We start from the raw sequence: 22967 nt of genomic DNA on the forward strand, positions 1-22967 counted from the left end.
TAAAAAAGTTTTTCATATTCTGTATAGTAATTGAATGAAATATTTTTTTTATTAATAATTACTATACATAAATTTGCAAGTTGTTAATAAACTAAATAAATAATAATATTTAATAACTTAATAATAATGGTATGACCATTTTCAAATATGAATGTGAAAAATGTGCAATGTTCATTAAATGTTTTACGCTTTAAGCAATAGATTGAAATCATAATAAATTTCAAGTTATTTACAAACTTATTAGAACGGTGCATCTATTTTTACTTATGACTTTCAAAAAAAGTACAATTTTATTCTAATGTTTCATACTTTTAACAATAAACTTAAATTATCATAATAATTTTTAAAGAAAAAAAATTGTCCTTTGAAGTACAAAAAAAAATAAATAAGAATCTTAATGTCATAGATAAAAAAACTTTCTGATCATTTATATTTTCAGTATTTTTAAATACTGTTTTAAATGAAATAAATAAATAAAAGAAATAAATAATTTTCCATAGATTTGTCACAGTAATCATTCCTAGATAGTGTGCGAATAAATAAGAAATAGAATTTAAGAAAATTTCATCTTCTTAACAGTATGTTCTGCTCTTCCATCATTAAATATTTTTCTTTTTATCCGTTGGAATCCTTTTTTGAAAAAATCATTTTGCTTTATTTCACCTTCTATTCTAATGATGTCTTCAAACCTTTTAACAATGAAATGAGTAGGACCTACAAAATTTCAAAAATAATATATATGTTACCGTCAAAATCCAAAATTAGTCAATATTAGTATTGCCTAGTCAAAACTAGTTTTAACAATGCCCTTTCGTCAATACTAATATTGACTAGTCTAAAGTAGAATTGACTAATGCGGTTCAGGCAATATTAGTATTAACTAGTCGTCGAACTGATTTTTCGTGTACAGAGTCGATTGAAATGTTGTTTATTATTGACTCTTAATCTACTTTTTTAACTTTTTAAATATTATAAATGTTAAGAAATAAAATTTAACGAGAAAAAGATAAATAATTAACATATTTAAGCCACAAATTAATAAAGTAATATAAATCAAAAACAGTTAATAATGTGTCCTTGAATTAATTTCAAAGTGAAAATCGCCTATTGTATCTACTACATCTTTTAACTACTTTTTGACAGTTAAAAAAAATCGAAAATTTTTTGAGTGCAATATTACATATATATTATAAGGAAGAAAATAAAATGATGAAATATATTTTTAAGAACTTACTGCTGAAATTAATAAATCCGAACATTTCCAATTTTATGTCTTTTTTTAATTTATTCAGGTCTTCTTCTTTGAAGTGAATTATATGAATCTCTAGTTGATACACTTCATCAATAAGGGATCCACAAGCGAATAGTTTACTTCCTTTTTTGTCTTTTATTACTTTAAATGCGCTCTTCACATACGCAGAAGTTTCTAATGGAAAATAAAAATTTTTTTAAAAATGAATGCAATTTTGTGAAAGAAATTATTTATATGAAAAACCTTATAATTAATAAAACATTACATATATACTTAAGGTATATTTATCTTGTTAAATGCAAATATTCAGGAAAAAAATTTGATTGCTCTTTATAAAATGAAAAATTTATCTATATTATTCTTTTTGTAAAGGAAAATGTAACTTATTAATGAAAGAAATATATAATTAAAAAGGTCTTTAGTGAGATGTAAGTAAAAGTTTTTGATTTTGATTGCAAGTAATTTTAAATATTAATTATTAGTGTTTATAATTAAAATAAAATAAAAACATTAAAATATCTTTGTAGTAAGAAATTTTACTTTTTTAGAGAACAATCAAATTTAATTTATTTGAATGCCTATATTTTCTAAGAGAAATATGTTAATATGATTTCAATAAATATATAATATGGAAATACTTACTAATTAATTTCGATGGATCTGTTGACCCTAAATTTTCCATACTACCAAATTCTGCATCTTTTGTATTTGGTATTGGTTCAAAAATTCCTAATACATTATTTTCTGTATTTGATTGAGCAGCAAGCTTGAAGGGATTACGGTATATATATAATTTTAAATCAGTTAATAAAATTTAAAGATTGGTGAAAATTTTCGGAAATAATCGTTAGTGATCGATGAGGGTATCGATGGTGTGGATAGGGTGGGGTTGTGCCGAGGAGTGGGCTCATTCTGAATAGATAATTAAACTGTCCCGCGCACGAAAATCGTCCTCAAACTGTAAAATCTTTCGATGTAGTAAACGTATTTCGCCATTTCTGTGAGAGTCGCCGACAGCCCATAGGTATTTTGTTTAAAATTTTATTTAATTTTTTATTATGTTTTGTGGCAAAAATGATAATGTAGTTTCCCTTTTTTTATTCATATTCCCTTTGTTTATTTTATTTTTCACGATAGAGTGGCGATTTATTTAATAATTGTGGCTGCGTATTTCTGAGGACGGCGTGCGAGGCGGTTTTAATTCCGACGGAAATAAAGAGGCATGGAAATTAAAGACTTATTTCATTATTTGAATCACTGAAATTCTTAGTACCGATAAGCAATTGAGGGATTATTGGCGCGAATGATGAGAAGAGAAATTTGAACGATATTTATGACGAAGCTCCATCGGCGCAGCCCTCACCACCTCCGAAGCCGGTCTACCTCGACACTACCGATCCTACGATCATACACCGACTCGATAAGTTTTTTTGTGTTTTCTTTTTTTTTGTCCCTAATTTTATCTATGAAATTCCCCATCATTTATGTTTGATTATATATATATATATATATTTTAATTGATACGCATTATTCATTATATTTGACATTAATCCGAATTATCCTTATTCATTGCCCCTTTGGATAATTTTCAGCTTATGTTTTACATTTTTCTGTCTTCAATTAAGTCTGATTTATTTCTTGTTTTCGATTATTGTATAATTTGTCACCGGATCGAATTCGTAATTCCGTTGAAATGATGAAAGACGCGTCTCGGGATTTCGTTATTTTATAGAATCCTTTTTTTTTGTGACTAAGATAATATATATATATGTTATTTTTTTATGACCTCATAAATTGTATTTTATTTCTCCAATTTATGTACTTTTCTCTTTTTTTGCTAAAATTTTGTATGAATATTTCAATTCTCTTATTTTATACTATTGAGTTTATATTTTGGTTTTTATTTAAAGTGTATGAACGGTAAATTCGTTACAAGCTGAAAGTTAAGGTTTCCTTTGTGATATTTTGTATTCTTTATATCTTTGGAAGCCACAGCATCCAAGCGTAGTATTTGTTTCATTTTAAAATACAAAAAACATTATTTTATGTGAAAATGATATGTTAATTTGGTTTTAAATCAACTTTAATGTAATGTTCATTAATTATTTTAAGTTTCACTTAAAATTTACTTTACTATTAACTAAGAAAATTATATTAATCTGAATTGAGAGAAAACTTAATTTTTGTAAGTTTGTAGAAATTTTTAATTTAAAAAAACCTATATTTAGACGAGTTAAGTTTATAGTATAACTATAGGTAAACAAATATATTTAGTTTGTAATCGAATATTCTTTGAAAGATACATATTTTCGTCAGTTTAACGTCATTTTGATGTGATTCTTAACTCCTTCGCAGTGTAGCAAAAATAAAGCTTCAGTGCCCCGTATGTGGGAAAAAATTTTTTAAAAAAACTTGATAGTAAAAAAAACCCAGTGACAAGTTTATCGTATTGTTAAAATAATGAAGTAAACGATTATTAAAATAATAAAGTAAACGATCGATAATTTATCGTATTGTGTCTACTTATTTTTTTTAGATGCTACTATAGCGGTCATACACACTGGTGGCACGACATTTTTATGCCTCTATAGAGGTCAATAACGGAGAAGAGGTTAAATGTTGTATATATACTGTATAGAACATAATAAATTAGTAGATAATATTCACATCATTATGTAATATAAACACAAATAGTATTTATTTCAAAATTTTATCTCTCAAATATTGTTAACATCAAAAAATTTAGATTATTTACCATAATAATAAAAAGTGACATGAAATTAACGTCATTTTAATTGAGAAATTGTGACTAGGTAAATAATCAATTTATAAAATAAAATGGAAATCTTTTTTACTGATATTATAAATATTTTAATTCAATGAAAAATGTGTATATTCAATTTTCTTTTGATTTTACAAAAATTATTAGTTTCTTAAAGCTGGTTACTTTCAAATTGCTAAAGTCAATATTACAAATGAAATCCATATAACTCTAAAGAAAATGACACATGATATTATTAGTTAATAAATATAAAATATGCATTAAATACGGAAGCAAATACTTACATAATTTGGAGAGAAATATTCTTTGAGACGCTCAATTTGCTGATTCCAAATTTTTAATACAATTCTTTCCCCATCATTATTGTTGAGAATGCATATTTGTAGTAAAAAATTTCCGTCCTTGCCTACTACTACAAGAGCGCTTAATTCTTCAACGTATACAATTAATTCGCTGAAAAATAAAATACTTGTTATAAATTATATATTATGCCAAGACAATGATACCATTTTTAAACAGGAATTATTAATCATAATAAAATTGTTAAAAATCTAAAATTTCTTTTTATGAATTAATTTCAGAATTATTTAAAAAGACGAAAATTTAAGAAATATGTATGAAAAATATTATAAAGCATGCATATTGTAAATGTAATTGTATTAAAAATGAAACATTATCGTGAAAGAAGTTTGCACTCTTATATTTGTAAAAGAAATAAAGATACAATACAATTAAAGGATAAAGAATGTTAAATTACTCACAATGTCGAGTCTTGTAATTTAATATTATTCAACAGTCTTGTTGAATAAAATTCAAACTTATTATTTTCCACATCGTCCGATATTTTAGGAAGCACTTTGATCCGCTTCCTACTGAAGTCGAAAGGTGAATAAAATGAATTTAGGAAATTTTCACATCGTGTGTCTTGTTTATGTCAATGCCAATGACCTCAATCAATGTTATAGTGTAGATTCTCAAATGTTCATTACTTTACTACCGTATATAGAGAGATCAAAATGTACCGGAGTCATACAAAAAATTTTTTCCAAATTAATTTTTTTCGTTTTTACATGTAGAAAAAGTCAAATTGAAAAACAAAAATTTGTAAGGGTTTCCGGTATATTTTCATCACCCTGTATACTATGTTACTTTATCGTACGTATATGATAATATTCTAAAAGAATTGAATTATAAATGTAAAGTATAAAAATTTTCTTAAACATTTTGTATATTATATTCATAATAATAATTAAATGGAACATATTTCTATTTCATTTTTCATATATTCTCTTAATGTTTTATGTATAAATATAAAGAAAAATTATGATTTATAAAGAATGTAATAAAAATATAATATACAAAATTTTTTACTTTTACATTTTTGAAATATATTTTCCTCATCTTTCGAATAAATTTTTTTTTTAATCTCAAAATTTGACTCTATTTTTTTAAAATCAGCATTTTTAAAAAAATTTTATTTTGTATTTTTAAAGCTTAGAATGTGTACTTTAAGTACAAAAAAATGAGAATTTGATTTTTTCGGGTTATTAATTAATTAATGTTAATAAAAACTTAAGGGGTCTACCCACTTTAGACGCGCTAAAATGAAGGCTGTTTTCAAGAATTTTTCTAATTGGTTTATATTATAAATATTGACATATAAGTTGTTAGACTAAAGAAATACACTTCCGAAATACATGAAAAAATTTTTGTTATTTGTTTTTTTAAAATTTTATATGCATGCAAATGGTAGTTGAAAAAAAATCCCCCAAAAAAGATGGGTCCACGCTGTTGATGAAATCTCTGACATGGATTGTCCGAAACCAAAAAATCAAAAAGTTTTGGATTCAGTGTGGTAATAGCTATTGCGCATATCAAGGGATTTTTTATTTTTGCAAAATTGACAAAATGGCGGACATTTTTCGAAAAATTAAAGAAAACCGTGTGTTAGTTTTTTCGAAAAATGTCCGCCATTTTGTCAATTTTGCAAAAATAAAAAATCCCTTGATATGCGCAATAGCTATTACCACACTGAATCCAAAACTTTTTGATTTTTTGGTTTCGGACAATCCATGTCAGAGATTTCATCAACAGCGTGGACACATCTTTTTTGGGGGATTTTTTTTCAACTACCATTTGCATGCATATAAAATTTTAAAAAAACAAATAACAAAAATTTTTTCATGTATTTCGGAAGTGTATTTCTTTAGTCTAACAACTTATATGTCAATATTTATAATATAAACCAATTAGAAAAATTCTTGAAAACAGCCTTCATTTTAGCGCGTCTAAAGTGGGTAGACCCCTTAAATGTTCCATCCAACTAAAGTTACCATTTGAAAGCTAACGTAATTTCGCATACAATCAGCCGCATTTGAAGTATTTTTGTTGAATAGATTTTTAATAAACATATGATTGTCATAGCATTTTTTAATTAAAATTCTATTAAACGAAAACCCCCCAAAATACGGATTGTTGGATACGGAATTACGTCAACTTTAAATTGGTAACTTATTAATTGTGTTAACTTTGGGTGTTTTCGGGACTAACTCTGGAGTAATTCTAGAGTTAAAAGGGGTGCTCAAACGCGTTTTGCCAAAACGGTGAAATTGCATGCATGTGAATTGGGCTTTAATTTTAACTCGTCATTCTACCCAATGACCGATTGTTCCATCGGAAATTAATTTAAAGTTTTTGTTGTATTTGCCGGCTTCGACTTGCACAAACGTTTATATCACGTTTATAAGAATTTCCTAGTGCGGCAAGTGTTGGCTTTGTTTATAAATAATGAGTGGAAACAAAGAGGAAATTATTATTTGCAGCTATGTTGGAGAGGACGGCCAGTATGTTGTTGACGAGGAATGTAAAAAAATATTGTACTCGTTAGAGAAAAACGGTAAGTAATAACGATTTGATATATTGTTCTATAAATTATACTTTTAGCTTAAGAGTTTTTATTTCTTCAACTATTTTTTTACGTCATTCTATTTACCCAATGTTCTATGTATTGTATAATTTTTACTTGGTCAAAATTGAATTTGACACAATTTCATTAGGATCGAATTTTCATTTTGCGATCAATCAATAATAAGAATAAATCTTTGTTTTGCAAATTTTTCTGTTTTCGAATAATTTGTTAAGCAGAATTTCCATTATACTGTTTTTTTCTATTGTAAAATTTTTACGTGATGAAAATTTAATACATATTATGATAGAAATTCTTATATTGATGGAATTTTAATTTGTCAGAATTATACTTCAATTGTTGAATTTTAATTTAATCAAAGTTTGAAATAATCAAGCGTAGATCCCAATTTCGAGGCGAATCGATTTACAAACATTTTCAACTTCGGCCATATTAAATTTCGACCACTTAAGAAATCTGCCAGATGAAACAAAAATTTTGTTAAATTATAAGTAGATTAAAATTTTAATTTCAGGCCAATTAAAATTAATATATATTTTTTAAATTATTTTTATGTCAAAATAAAAATATTCTGCAATATGAAAAATCGGTCCAATTAAAATTCGAATAAATAAATATTACTAGGTTAAGTCCATACCATTATCATAAATGATTCGAAAAAATTCCCGTTTTTTCAATTGCAAAATAATTATTTTTTTGTTTCGCGTTTTTTTTTCTAATACAAACAAAACAAAAAAAAATTCTTTTGCAGACAAAATTTTTTTAAAAATTATACTATAGAAAAATGATTAATTCTTTGGATGATTATAAACAATGTAGATCTCAAATTTTTTTAGAAATTCTGATCCAAGTTTATTTTAGGAAATATGTAAAATTGTAAAAAAAAGAAGATTTTCTTTTCATTCATTATAGTATATCAGATTCCCTTTATGTATGCCATTTTATTTAGTTTTATTTATTTTTATTTACTGTCGAAATAATTATTCTCTTATTCAACGAGTGAAGTAAGTGGCGAAGTAATTCACTTTACTGACGTCTGAAAAAACCGTCAATTCATTTTAATAAAGATCTTTTTTTAATAAAGCTTTTTTTTCTCAGTCAGATAATCTATTTAATAGTGATTTTTTTTATTTCGATTCATAATTATTATTTATATAAATATATGTTTTTATTTCATTTTTGGTTGGCTTTGAAACTTTACAATATTTATCGGAAGAGGATTTAAATGTTCTAATGCAACAATCGAGAAAAGTGTCAGGCGGCGGTTATTATAATATTAAATTATCGTTATTATTATTCAGAACCAGGTCCGTCAATCGCCAGAAAAACTTTTACACTACCGTCCGAAATTGTGCGAACTCTGCTTTTTCAACAACTATAAAACTGTTAAAATCTTCAAAAATATTAAAACTAAAATTTTTTTCTCTTTATTTTATTAAAGTTAATAAAATTCTGAAAGAAATGACACCTTGACAAAGAGAATATGTTAATTTTTCAATTAGATATCTAAGAAAAACCCAATTTTCAATGTTTTTACTATTTTTTTTATTTCTCTGGCAAAAATTAATATTTTTAAACGTTCTTAGGCTCATTGAAATCGTATTTTGTTATGCAATTCAAATTATATAAAACAATTCATGTACACATTCTCCCCTAGCGTATGCAAACCGTGAAAGTTGGCTCATAAAATGTCAAAAAATTTAAATTTAATTCTACAATAAAATATAATGTTTAAAAATCAAGTAAATATATCATTCTAAACTTCTCTGATTTATGTAAGTAAATTTAAGATTTATACATTTTACTGATCATTTTTTGTCATATAAATATTAATCACAATTTTTTGACATTTTATGAGCCAACTTTCACGGTTTGCATACGCTAGGGGAGAATGTGTACATGAATTGTTTTATATAATTTGAATTGCATAACAAAATACGATTTCAATGAGCCTAAGAACGTTTAAAAATATTAATTTTTGCCAGAGAAATAAAAAAAATAGTAAAAACATTGAAAATTGGGTTTTTCTTAGATATCTAATTGAAAAATTAACATATTCTCTTTGTCAAGGTGTCATTTCTTTCAGAATTTTATTAACTTTAATAAAATAAAGAGAAAAAAATTTTAGTTTTAATATTTTTGAAGATTTGAACAGTTTTATAGTTGTTGAAAAAGCAGAGTTCGCACAATTTCGGACGGTAGTGTATGTTGGACAACGAAATTTTTCATGCTGGTGAGAATTTAATTTTTTTAATTAGAAGGCTGTTGAAAGTAACTAAAATTTCAATATGAATTAATATCAACTACATTTAATTATAAGTGAAGTCTTAAATTATTTTTGTGCTGATTAGTTGTACTGCTGCTTATTTGTCTTTAATTGTTTATTTTTAATTATTGTATTCTTTATATATTTATTAACTTTTATTTACTGAATAATGAACTATTATTATTATTATTATTATTATTATTATTATTATTATTATTATTATTATTATTATTATTATTATTATTATTATTATTACTGATAATGTTATTACTATTATTCAGAAGCAGGTCCGTCAAGCGCCAAAATTGATGATCACCAATATGCGGATGGCAAAGCAAAGCCGACACCCACAACTGGTATTTAAAATATCTTGTTTATTAATAATAATTATGCAGTTACGAATTTTTATTTTTACAATTATTATTGAAGTACTTATCCATGCTATATTTTAAAAATTAGTTGTGTTAAAGATTTTAGTTTTGACTAAGTTGAGTGATTTTTCTTATTTTGCATTATCTTTCTCGGAACACTAATAGTTGTTACAAAAAAAGTTATGAAAGAAATAGTGATAAGAAAGTAGAAACAATACCAAATAATAAAACACGATATAAATAATGAAATAATACATACTAGTACAGTAGATTTGTGAGAAAATTTAAAAGAAATTTATTATACCTTACATTTTCTCGAAAACTTATTGTCTCACCATTTTCATTGTTTATTACATAGTTCAATTGGCAAGAATGTTATTTTTTTGTAGATAATTGTAAAAAAGTGAAAGATTAAAAAGCATCAAATTAGGTCAAAAGAGAAAAATTATGAAATGTAGTATTATATTATTGACGAATTTTTCAAAATTTGCTGGAAATTAACGCAAGATGAAAGAAAATTTTAAGAGAAATAAGTTTACATTTTTTGATAAAAGAAACAACTTTCATTTGGAACCCTTTTGCATAGGCAGTGAAATCTTGTTTTTAAAAAATAAAAAGGTTCTCTGTTTTACTACATCTTTTCTATTTGAATCCGGCACGACTAGAATGCAAATGAGAACTACCCTATTGAAAATCCCCACATGGGAAACCACATGGGATCCTATGTCAAAAACTATGTAAAACCCCATTCCCCATATGGGAAACCACATGGGATCCCATATAAAAACTCATGGGAAATTGGGACAGGAATTGGCATAGGAAAATATCAAAACGAGGTTCCTTCATGTCATTTCCTATGTCAAATCCCATGTCAAATATCATGTTAAATACCATGTTAAATACTAATTGAGATCCTTTATCACTTTTTTGAAAAAATTTCCCATGTCAAACCCCATGTCATTTCCCAAGTAAAAACCTTTATCATTTTTTTGATAAATTTTCCAATGTCATTTCCCGTGTGAAATCTTTTATCATTTTTTTGAAAAATTTTCCCATGTCAAATCCTCTTTCGCCTTATCGAAAATACCCACATAGGAAAGCATATGGGAATCCACATGGGACACCATATTGGAATCCACATGGGAAATGGAATACGATTTCATGTGCATTCTTCCAAATGATAAAACAAATAGATTTAAGCATAGGAAATCATATAAGATTTCATATAGATTCTGAAATTTCAACCTAAGATTTCACATGGATTTACATATAGGAAACGATATAGGATTTTATTCGGGAATTTTTTAGTTGGCTGCTTTATGCAGGCGGCAGTTTACAAAAAAAATTAATTATTTGATTAAATATCAAATAATAATACTTCAACTCATCTGAAAATAAAAAAAAGTTTACTTTACTTCTGCCTTAGACTCTCAGCTTTTATAGTATTCCAGACTGATCTCAACTGTGAGAGAAAATATTTTCACCATCTGGTGGTGAAACAATGAAACTATAATGACGATCAACATCTATATTGAAATTTCCTATGTCATTTCCCATGTCATTTCCCATGTGAAATCCTCTTTCATTTATTCGAAAAATTTTCCCATGTCATTTCCCATGTGAAATCTTATCATTTTTTCGAAAAATTTTCCCATGTCATTTCCCATGTGAAATCCTTCATCATTTTTTTGACAAATTTTCCAATGACAAATCCTCTTTCGTCCTATCGAAAATACCCACATGGGAAAGCATATGGGAATCCACAGAGGAAATGGAATACGATAAAGGATTTCACATGGCAAATGACATGAGGTTTGACGTGGGAATTGATATGGGAAAATTTTTCCAAAAAATAATAAAAGATTTCACATGGGAAATGACATGGGAAAATTTTTTGAAAAAAATGATAAAGGAATTCACATGGGAAATGACATGGGAAAATTTTTCGAAAAAATGATAAGATTTCACATGGGAAATGACATGGGAAATGACATAGGAAATTTCAATATAGATGTTGATCGTCATTATAGTTTCATTGTTTCACCACCAGATGGTGAAAATATTTTCTCTCACAGTTGAGATCAGTCTGGAATACTATAAAAGCTGAGAGTCTAAGGCAGAAGTAAAGTAAACTTTTTTTTATTTTCAGATGAGTTGAAGTATTATTATTTGATATTTAATCAAATAATTAATTTTTTTTGTAAACTGCCGCCTGCATAAAGCAGCCAACTAAAAAATTCCCGAATAAAATCCTATATCGTTTCCTATATGTAAATCCATGTGAAATCTTAGGTTGAAATTTCAGAATCTATATGAAATCTTATATGATTTCCTATGCTTAAATCTATTTGTTTTATCATTTGGAAGAATGCACATGAAATCGTATTCCATTTCCCATGTGGATTCCAATATGGTGTCCCATGTGGATTCCCATATGCTTTCCTATGTGGGTATTTTCGATAAGGCGAAAGAGGATTTGACATGGGAAAATTTTTCAAAAAAATGATAAAAGATTTCACATGGGAAATGACATTGGAAAATTTATCAAAAAAATGATAAAGGTTTTTACTTGGGAAATGACATGGGGTTTGACATGGGAAAATTTTTCAAAAAAGTGATAAAGGATCTCAATTAGTATTTAACATGGTATTTAACATGATATTTGACATGGGATTTGACATAGGAAATGACATGGAGGAACCTCGTTTTGATATTTTCCTATGCCAATTCATGTCCCAATTTCCCATGAGTTTTTATATGGGATCCCATGTGGTTTCCCATATGGGGAATGGGGTTTTACATAGTTTTTGACATAGGATCCCATGTGGTTTCCCATGTGGTTTCCCATGTGGGGATTTTCAATAGGGTATACTTCAATATTTAAATAATTTACGCTTCCCCGTCCCTCCTTTTGAAAAATAATAAACCTAATGATTCTTACAGTTCCAAAAAAGATGATAAAATATATAAAAATAAAATTGATTTTTAGTTAAGCCTGGTTTTTAAACATCTGGAGATTGGACACTTGATGAGACTGAAAAGTTAATAAAGGGATATGCGGATATATCAGGTTCAACGAAGGACAATTTAAGTCCCGATTTTTGGAAAAAAATTAGTGGATATTTAGCGACAAACAATATAAATAAAACTTGGAGCGAATGTAAGGCCAAGTGGAAATCTCTCCTTCGCATGTACGGAAATAACGTGAACAAGAAAAATACTTCTGGTGCAAGTCCGCCTAAGTGGACTCTTTTCAAAGACATGCATACAATTTTATTCAAAAAACCTGAAATTAATTCAGTAGCCACGGCTTCCAGTATAGCTGGATATAAGAAGAAAATTTCTGAAGAATTGGACAATGAAGAGAAAAATGAAAAATAATAAACAAAAAGAAACTGAGCAGCCGGAATGGATACAAGAAATGCGACAGGATACGTCGTCTCGCCACAAGGAAACTATGGCCGTTCGAAGAGACATTGTTTCCACTTTTTCTGATTACGTAAATTATTTAAAAGGAGAAAAAGAAACCAAGAAGTAAATATGATGTTCATTCTCTGTCCCATTGTAAGTGCGGGCACTTGCGCAATATTTTTAATATCTTATTTGTTATTTGAAATTTTATAATTGACATAATACATGTTTTTTTTGTTCATAAATATAAATAATTTCTATTCCTATTATACATAGAAGTTGCGGTACCCATTTTTTCAGAAAATAAAGAATCTCAAGTAAATTAATAGAAATAATCTTGGTTTCCATTAATGTTTGTTTATAATTTATATTTATTTATAATGTCTAATAATTTAACTCAAAAAGTTTTTTTACATACTATTTGAGAAATTGTTTATTCTTAAAAATAGGAATAGATATTTTTATAAAATTTCTTGAGACTGAAAAAAGTTTGAAGAAACATATATTTTTTATACGTATCAAACTAATGTGTAAGCAATAAGAGACATATTCCTGAACTGTCATAGGAAAAAATTAAGTTTTTTGGATTAGCTCGTAATCTAAATCTAAGAATTAAAAATTTTTTTTATCATTATTAAACTAATCTCAGACAACTTTGTTTTGTATTCGAGTTTCAGAGACAGTTTAGAAATAAAATACCTTTTCCTTTATATTGTTATAATTTACATTTTATTCGTTCATAAATATTAAGGGGTTACATGGGTAAAAACTGTCAGAAAATGTTTGTTTTGAAAAAAAAATTTTTTTCATATAATAAATCATTTTTTTCTTTGAATACTTTGGTTTCTTAAAATACATTATAATATAAATAATTCATAAAATTTTTGAAAAAAAATATTCAAAAACAGGGCCGTTGCAACAGTTCCTTTGAGGCCCCTTCCGAAAAAATTGATTTTGCGGTGGTCACGATATTTTTGGACTGCTTCATTCAAAATCAAAAACTAAAATATTTTCTGTTAGTGGGTGAGTATGGCTCGTGATTGAACGAAGGGTTTTGTTTTCTGTTGATTAGAACAGATTTTTCACGGTCTAAATGGTCCTAAAAGTTGTACATTTTGATATAAAACGCTGCCAAAAATTCAAATTTAATTCTTTTCAAAAACCCTTCGTTCAATCACAAGCCATACTCACCCACTAACAGAAAATATTTTGGTTTTTGACTTTGAATGAAGCAGTCCAAAAATATCGTGACCACCGCAAAATCAATTTTTTCAGAAGGGGCCTCAAAGAAACTATTGCTACGGCCCTGTTTTTGAATATTTTTTTCAAAAATTTTATGAATTATTTATATTATAGTGTATTTTAAGAAACTAAAATGTTAAAAGAAAAACAGGTTGTAAATTTAGATGTTCATTACATGAACATTTTGCTTCCTCGTGGAGAAAGCAAAATTTTATTGCCAAAATGTGAATTTTTGATTTTTTAACTTTCATTAATTCTTTAAATTTACCTCAAATATATACTTTATATATATCGATCGATTCGTCTTGACGTAAGGAATACAATTATTTCATATATAAACTTCAATTTAAAAAATCACTACCTCAAATGTATACTTTATATATATATATATATATCAATCGATTCGTCTTGACGTAAGGAATACGATTTTATTATATATGTTGTCGCCGTAAGAAACAACTAATAATATTATTTTTGTGAGTTGGTTACTCAACTGAGAACAAACTCTACTTTATTAATTTAACAAGCAAAGTACAAAAACTTGGAGATAATCAATCCTTCCAAAGCTTCACTGAGTCTTTTTGGAAGACAATTTACTAACCGTGCTATCACTTTGAGTAGCGACTAATTAATCTGACCACACCCGCTTATGCATTAGTTTTAAAGGACTGTGCAATAGTCCCCACTCTTTACAATACACACTCATACTTCATACTGTCGACACCTCCCCCCTTTAAACTATCGATAATTTTCAAATTAACATTTATTTAAAAATTCGATGCAGGTTTCCTTCTAGGAGGTTTGGAATGTAATTCAAAATTTAATCCTGGTAGATTTGTCTCAGTAGCTACAAACTGCGTTGGACCTGTATTGTTAAAACTACGATTTGTATAACAGTTCCCAATACAATATCTTATTAAATTTAAAATACACTGTATAATTCCCGTTTTAAACATTATATAGAAGATTATAATTACAATACTTGCATATCCTATGTACTCTAAATACGTCAAACACTTTTCTGTCCAACTCTTAAATCTTTCATGTGTCTTTAATTTATCTAGCATCGCTTCGGTATCTTCCATACTAATTTTCGCTTCTTTTATTCTATCTAAATTAAGAAATCTTGGTAATTTTGGTAATTTATCATTAATTAATTTTAAATCGTCTTTCTCAAAATCTAATTCTATTGTGATTTTATCCTCAAAGTATCTACTTATATTTTTCATCGGTTTATTAAGATCTAGCTTTATTTCATTCGTATATAGCTTACATCTATTCCCTGTTATTAGATAAGTACCCAATTTTTTACCATTATAATTATTATTTTCGCATACTATATCTATAACTGTTTCTTTTACAAATATACATATATAACCTGTTTCTGTTTTCATAAATGTTTCATCGCTGAGTAGTAATGGAGATTTTAGACAATTTCTGTTAGACATTTTTATTAAATCCGCGTCACAATTTTCTGTTTGATATATTAAATAATTCGGTTGATTTCTCTTACAAATTTTATAGTCTTCTATATTACTACATTTTTCTAAATCTGTCTTGTCAATCGGTACGTATTCAGTTTTCGTTTGCAAAATATATTCGTGGTTTGGTAAAAACACCATAGCTTGACCATTAATTATTCGTTCTGGAATTGGTAAACTTCTTACTATTGTCATTTCTTTTTCATCTAAAATCGGAATTTTAATTATGTATACTAGGTGATGATTTTTTTATAATTGTAGTAATTTCACTAATGTCTATAATATGTTGATAGTTTCTTTCATCGCTTTCCATTACTTTGTGGGTGATAAACTGAAGTCTTTACATTTGGTCCTTCTGGTATGTCTGATTCTTCATAATATTCTTGTTTTCTTTCATTTTGTTTAAATCGTTGACATAAATCACATGTTTTGATGAAGTCTTCAACATCTTTTGTAATGTTGGGCCAGTTTGTCATTTTTCTTATCTTTTGTACTGTAATATCTTTAGAATAGTGTCCTCCTAATATTCCTTCATGTGCTTCTGCTATAATTTTTCTTCTATTCGTTTCAATGTGTTTCTTTATTAAATATATTTTCTTGTCACCTCCTTTCCATATTTTAAAAAGAATCCTCGATATTTTCCTTTCATCTATATCCTCGTAAATAATTCTTAATCTTTCTTCTTTAGTTTCTTTTTCTAAAAATTCTGATAATTGATCATCTGTCACCTGAGGACTAATTTTTATTTTGTCATTTTCTTCTGTTTCCTCGTTAGTGATCCAAATTTCTTTTATCCTTGTCGGTCCAAATTCTCGTTTTATAATTAACTGTCCTGTTTGTTCTATTTTGTTTCTTTTTAATCGTATTTTATTCGCGTCATCATTATCTATTTGAGGTATATCTCTGATCCATTGTACTTCTGTTTCCTCGTTAAACTCTTACTACTTTGTATATAGCTCTTTCTTTAGGTATTGTTTTTCTTCCATAAACTAATATTTTCCAAATATAATTTGTGTCTCTTATAGGTTTAAGTATATCTCTCAAGTTACTTATCGGTTCCAAAAGAGAATAATTTGCATACCCTTGCCTTTTTTCTTTAGTACCTGTAATCAATTTTATAGTTTTTATTACCTTGAATTCGTCTTTAATTATTGATTGATCACTTTCTTCTGTCTGTGAATCTATTTCCATATTTTCGTATTTATTTTCGTCATCAATGATTGAGTTGTCGTCTTCTGTTTGCGTATCTACTTCCATGTTCCCATTTTCCTCGTTTACACCTGCTGTAAACCACCTCGTTCTGCTGTTGTAACGTATCATATGTACCGTCTGTTGTCATCTGAACCCTTGGAATGCGCGATAAGGCGTCAGCGTTTGTGTTGGCAATTCCTTTTTTGTAAATAATTTCATAATCGTATTCTTCTAATTTTAGTCTCCATCTCATTAATCTGCTTGTCGGATCTTTTACATTAAATAACCAAACTAAGGTTCTGTGTCCACTCAAATGTAGTTTCCTTTCGTAGTAATTTAGTTAGTGGATTTGCTATTTTAGAGAAGTTTTTTATGAACTTCCTGTAATAACCAATAAGTCCTAAGAATTGCTTAATCTGTTATTGAGTTTTTGGTCTTGGATAATTTTTTACTTTGTCAATTCTATCTGGGTTTGGCTTTATACCTTCTTTTGTAATAACATGCCCTAAATATTCCAGTTCTGGACGCAGATATTCGCATTTATCTGGCTGTAATTTGAGTCCAACTTGTCGTAGTCTTATAAATAAATTCTTCAAATTTTTATTATGTTCTTCCAACGTTCTTCCGTAAACAATAATATCGTCAATATATGCAAAACATCCATTACCTATTAGTCCTTTTAATCCATTATTTATCATTCTTTGAAATGTTGGAGGGGCATTTTTTAAACCAAAAGGCATTCTATTATATTCATAATGACCTTCGTTTGTGCTAAAAGCTGTTTTTTCTTTGTCCTTGGGATTCATTCCTATTTGATGAAATCCGGAAGCAAGATCAAAACAAGAAAAGAATTTAGAATTTCCTAACTGCTGAATTATCTCATCAATACACGGTAAAGGATATTTGTCTAAAATGGTTTTTTCATTTAGTTTTCGATAATCTATAACAATTCGCCATTTTAATTTTCCTGAAGCGTCTTTCTTTTTTGGGACTATCCATAACGGTGAATTGAAAGGAGACATACTTTCTCGAAGTATATTTTTCTTTAACATTTCTTTAATTTGGTGGTAAACTTCTTCTTGTAACATAGGTGGATATCTATATTGTTTTGTATTTACAGGTTGATCGTCTGTTGTTCTAATTGTATGCTCAGTTAATTTAGTTAAAGGTAAAGGATCGTTTCCTAATGGGAAAATGTCGTGAAATTCTGTTATGATTCTTAGTAAGTCTTCTTTTCCTTCTTTGATATGGTCTAGTCGTGTTTTAGATAATAATTCTTTAATTCTTTCATTATTGCTGAATTGGTACATTTTTTCGTCAGTCAGTTTTTTTATAGAATCTATCCATAAGTCTTCATAAGCATCATACATACTTTCAATTTTTGCTGTATTAGGTGGTAAAATTGGATTTCCTTGATAATCATATTTTGTGACTGCTGAATATCCTCCTTCAAAGTTAATAAAACAGATTTTATCTTTCTTATCTGCACTAGGTTGTGGATGAATTATTTTAGGTCCTAAGTTTAAAATACCTTTTTCTAAGTCAATTTTAAAATTTTGATCGTAAAGTAAATTCATTCCAATTAAACCATTTTCTCTAAATGCATTTTCATCTTTCGTAACTTGAAAAACTGATTCTTTACCATAAAGTTTTAAACAAATAGAATATTCAAATGTTACGGGATTGTTTCCTATTGTTAAAACATTATGAGGTGCGTATTTTTTAAAGTTTTTTCCTTCTAACATACTGTTTTTTATGATTGATATATTCGATCCTGTATCAACAACAAATTTTCCCGATTTTAATTTATCAAATTTTAAAGCCACAATAGGTGTGTTGTGTCTTCTTCGTTCTCTCGGGATCGGTGGAAGGTTGTGCTTAGCGGGTTCTCCGATAAAGAAAATTCTTCGCTTAGCTGCACTCGGTCTGGTGGTTTGCTGTTGATCGATCGTGACTGAAAATTTTGAGTTTTCTCTTGACGTGGTGGTAAACCTCTCAATTTTCCTCTACAGACATCTTCTGTATGTCCTATATTTTTGCAATGGTTGCATTTTTCTATATTTGTCTGTTTACTAAATCTTGGTTTTGGAACTGGGTTCTCATTTCTTGGGTTTCTTGTAAAATTTTCTATTCTTCTTTTATCTTTTATATTCACGTTAATTTCTGAGGCAATATTAAAACATTCATTCAGAGTTTTCGGTTTCTGAGGACGGATTCTAATTTCAAATTCTTCACGTATATTTCTTAAGAATGTGCTGACACTTGCACTTGTTTCTATTTCCTGTCTTACGAAAGTTTCTTCAGGTGTTATATTCATACTATCTATAGACTGCCTGATTTTATCCAGACACTGCATAAATCTTGAGGTGAATGACTCTAAACCTTCATTTTTGCCCATTATACATGAATCGCGAGCCCTTTGAAGTGATTCTAAACTATCCTTTTCTCCAAATAAAATTCGTAATCTTTCAAAAAAAACAGCAAATGTTTTAACTGCATCGGCTCTAATTGTGTTTGCCGCTTTTCCTACTAATTTTTGTGCAATTATTGCATGAAGTAATGTTAGTCTTTAATTTCTTTTTGTTTTCTTTTTGGACAATCTTATTAAATGAATGAAGTTTTCTAAACCGCTCCCGTTAAATTCTGGTATTAATTTTATACTTTTTCCAAAATCATATTCTGTAACTTCTTCTAATTCTTCATGATCGCTGTTTAATTCATTCTCATTTAAGGGTAAACCTAACTCTCTTCTAACTGGTTGTTCCATAGCTAACAATCTTGTTTCAAATCTTTCCAATTTTGCAAGAATTGTTTGAAAAAGGTCATTTGAACTTGTTGATGTTTCTGGCATGATTTTTAGAATATTGTTTAATTTAAGCCTGTCAGTCAGTGATATTGAAGGGGATGAACTGTCTGTGTCTATAGTTTCGTTTTCCCTACTTTCTCTAAATGAATTTAAATCCAGTTTGATTTAATAAATTTCCTATATCGTTTCGTACAATTTTATTTTATAACCGTTCGCGTTTTCTAATTTAAAATTTCATTTCTTGCAATCCTGCTACAAGGAGTACACAAGAATATGAAATTTGTTTTTTTTTGTTTATTGACGATGGAAATACTGATAAAATCACGGAGTATACCAACGCTTTAAAACAAACTTAGCCAGACCCTATGAAGGTCGCCGTTCAACGTACGTAAAGTAGACTTATACTCTTGTTCTAAAGATTCGTAGTTTTGTTTTATATACCTTACTTCAATGTTGCTTTTGAATGTTGGTCTGGATCGTAGTACTGGAAAATCTCGAATTCTGTTTCGTATACTTGGATAACTCTCTGGATACCTCTCTGTAGACCTGGATATCTGTATCGCTGCTTGGCTAACACTTCGTAGATATGGATATCTGGATCGCTGCTTGGTTAACACTCTGGATAACACTTCGTAGAACTGGATAACTCTCTGGATACGTCTTTGTAGATCTGGATAACTCTCTGGATATCTCTTTTGTTGTTTCTCTCGTTCACTTTGAATTATCACTTTGTTTATCTGGAACTAGTTCTTGGTTCTGGATATTTAAAACTTGGATGAACTTCTAAATAATTTTAAATATTTCACCCCTGCCACCAATTATGTTGTCACCGTAAGAAACAACTAATAATATTATTTTTGTGAGTTGGTTACTCAACTGAGAACAAACTCTACTTTATTAATTTAACAAGCAAAGTACAAAAACTTGGAGATAATCAATCCTTCCAAAGCTTCACTGAGTCTTTTTGGAAGACAATTTACTAACCGTGCTATCACTTTGAGTAGCGACTAATTAATCTGACCACACCTGCTTATGCATTAGTTTTAAAGGACTGTGCAATAGTCCCCACTCTTTACAATACACACTCATACTTCATACTGTCGACATATATAACCTTAAATTTTTCTATTTAAAAATTTTTTCGATTAAAAAAAATTTTTTGGAAAAAAGATGATAAAATTTTTTTTTTGGGTATTTTTCAAAATCCTTTGGTCAGATTTGAGCTAATAATATGATAAATAAGCCTACCAAATTTTATCTAAATCCATTGAAACCTGTTAAAGTTATCTTCTAAACAAAAAAGGGATCCACACACATACACACTAGGGTGGATCGAAAAAACTTTTTTTTTCTGATAAAATTCTAATAGCACGCAAAATTTGCTCACTCATGCCAGCAGTGCGTATACCAAATTTCATCTTGATTGGACAATATTTTCTGTCTCAAACCTGGGTTTGAAAATTTGCAATTTTGGTAATAAAAGATGCTGGACCGTCGTATACTCTTTCTCTCTCTGTTGCATACACACAAACACGCGCACTTATTAGGGCGGTTACAACACAATCTTTTTGTAACATAAAACCTTTTTAATTCATTATAAGTTACTTCCTAGCTTTTTACTGTTATTCTCATTCACAGTTATTTTATTGTAGATTTTAGTGACATCTCTTTCTCCTTTCTTTAGAGAAAAGAAGGTTTTATTTAAGTCTTGTACATATTGTTTTGTTTTATATTACTACATTTTCGGTTTCTTATTCCCATTTGATCTTGTGTATACTTCTATTGTTTTTCTACTGAAGAAATGATCCATAATTCATTTTTTTGACAAAATGGAATTGTGGAAATATTCTTCACGACAAGCAGTTACTTGCCCGATCTTTGGCTCGCCAAAAGATTTACTTGAATCACAGCTTCCTACATACGAAGAAGTCATAAAATGTTGTTTTGACGTACGGCGCAGTATGGGACTAGAAAGTGGCGTGAAAAAAGAGCCAACATTTGCTGCCATTGCAGATGTTGTTGCTATAAAAATTGAATCCTTGTACGAAAAGGCTACAATCCCTATTGTGTCTCATACTCGTGTTATTCAAATGTTAAATGCATATCACAATAAGTATATAAAGTTAAAAAATAAGATAAGACATCTTGATAGGTGTCCAGGACTACAAAGTAAGGCTGATGAGTTTAGGGATGCAGCCCGCAAGCTTTTGGTCTTGCGTCATGTAAATGCTCCGATTTTAATGATTGTAAATGTCCTAAGGAAAAGAAAGTTCCTACTCTCAAACGTACCTTTCTTCTTGATCAACGAGGTCCTAGAAAAATGAAAATCCGTAGTGTTGATCAAACAAAAACAACTCAAAAAACAAAGAAATTAGAGCCTCAATTACAAAAACAAAGGAAAGAAAATTCGCCTCAGTGAGGAAGACGTACAAGGAATTGGCGAATTTTCTTTCCTTTGTTTTTGTAACTGATGCTCTAATTTCTTTGTTTTTTGAGCTGCAAAAGTGCAATTAGAAAACAATAAAGCATATGACAAGAAACGCAAACAAGCAAGTCGCTATGAAGAAAATGATTGGGTGGAAATTCGACGAACGCAGCAGAGACCAGTATTAAAATTCTGTGCAAAATTCTTTGGGCCGTACAGAATTACGCAGGTCTTGAGAAATGACAGATACTTGGTGGAGAAGATAGGGCAAGGAGAGGGACCACGATCAACGTCGACCTCAGTGGACAACATGAAACCATGGGCAAGTACGAGCGGGGAATAGGATCGTCTGGGGGCAGACGATATTGTCAGGACGGCCGAGTGTGGTGGGACGTAATGGGAGGGTCCCTTGTCCTTCGGTTGGTTTCGGTGTGTGACGTAGGTCTCCGATAAGGAAACGATTGTAAGAACGAGGAATGAGAGAATTTAGTTGGTAGCTCGCCGCTCTCGTAATAACACTATTTTAATCTTTTAATCTTGACGAACTGAATATTTTAATTGATCGCTTTTACCTGAATAAATTTATATTTTTGACTGTTACTTGTTTTCTCGTGTTTATTGTATTTAACATCCTACAAGAGAATTCGGCATTATATTAAAATATAAAGATGTTGCAAATGCTATTGCATATAGTCCACAAACAACACCATTCGGTTGTTGATGAACTTTTGCAAAAACTACGGTTGGTTTAAAGGGACATAATCTTTCTAAACATTTTATTTTATCCTCATTTAAACAACCTTTATTAAGACTA

At 28.6% G+C, this 22967-nt stretch overlaps 2 protein-coding genes across 19 annotated transcripts in view; one reads left to right on the forward strand and one right to left on the reverse strand.

Moving 5' to 3' along the window:
- LOC127276984 (neuroligin-2) overlaps positions 1-22967 on the forward strand; it is an 856047-nt gene that overhangs the window by 504437 nt on the left and 328643 nt on the right. The gene's annotated exons all lie outside the window — the stretch shown is intronic.
- Positions 82-4908, reverse strand: LOC127276987 (uncharacterized). Of its 2 annotated transcripts, none has more exons than XM_051297763.1 (3): positions 1895-2938; positions 1235-1426; positions 82-714 (listed from the first exon to the last, which is right to left on the reverse strand). In XM_051297763.1, the coding sequence occupies exons 1-3, from the start codon at positions 1932-1934 to the stop codon at positions 554-556; spliced, it is 393 nt and encodes a 130-aa protein (XP_051153720.1). In that variant the 5' UTR covers positions 1935-2938; the 3' UTR covers positions 82-553. The 2 variants fall into 2 exon arrangements, 1 of the variants encoding a protein (XP_051153720.1); XR_007842295.1 differs by lacking the exons at positions 1235-1426; positions 1895-2938 and adding exons at positions 4319-4487; positions 4796-4908 and having other exon boundaries at positions 603-714.

Source organism: Leptopilina boulardi, unplaced genomic scaffold, assembly GCF_019393585.1.
Source record: "Leptopilina boulardi isolate dan_hultmark-lab unplaced genomic scaffold, ZJU_Lbou_2.1 LbouV2_162, whole genome shotgun sequence".
Taxonomy (NCBI): Eukaryota; Metazoa; Arthropoda; class Insecta; order Hymenoptera; family Figitidae; genus Leptopilina; species Leptopilina boulardi.

Excerpts from the sequence above, each read along its gene's own strand:
- LOC127276987 (XM_051297763.1), bottom strand. The coding sequence starts at position 1,934 with ATGGAAAATTTAGGGTCAACAGATCCATCGAAATTAATTA. Across the intron at positions 1,427-1,894 it reads AGATCCATCGAAATTAATTA|AAACTTCTGCGTATGTGAAG; the intron begins GTAAGTATTTCC and ends ATTTTCCATTAG. Across the intron at positions 715-1,234 it reads CGGATTTATTAATTTCAGCA|GTCCTACTCATTTCATTGTT; the intron begins GTAAGTTCTTAA and ends GAAATTTTGTAG.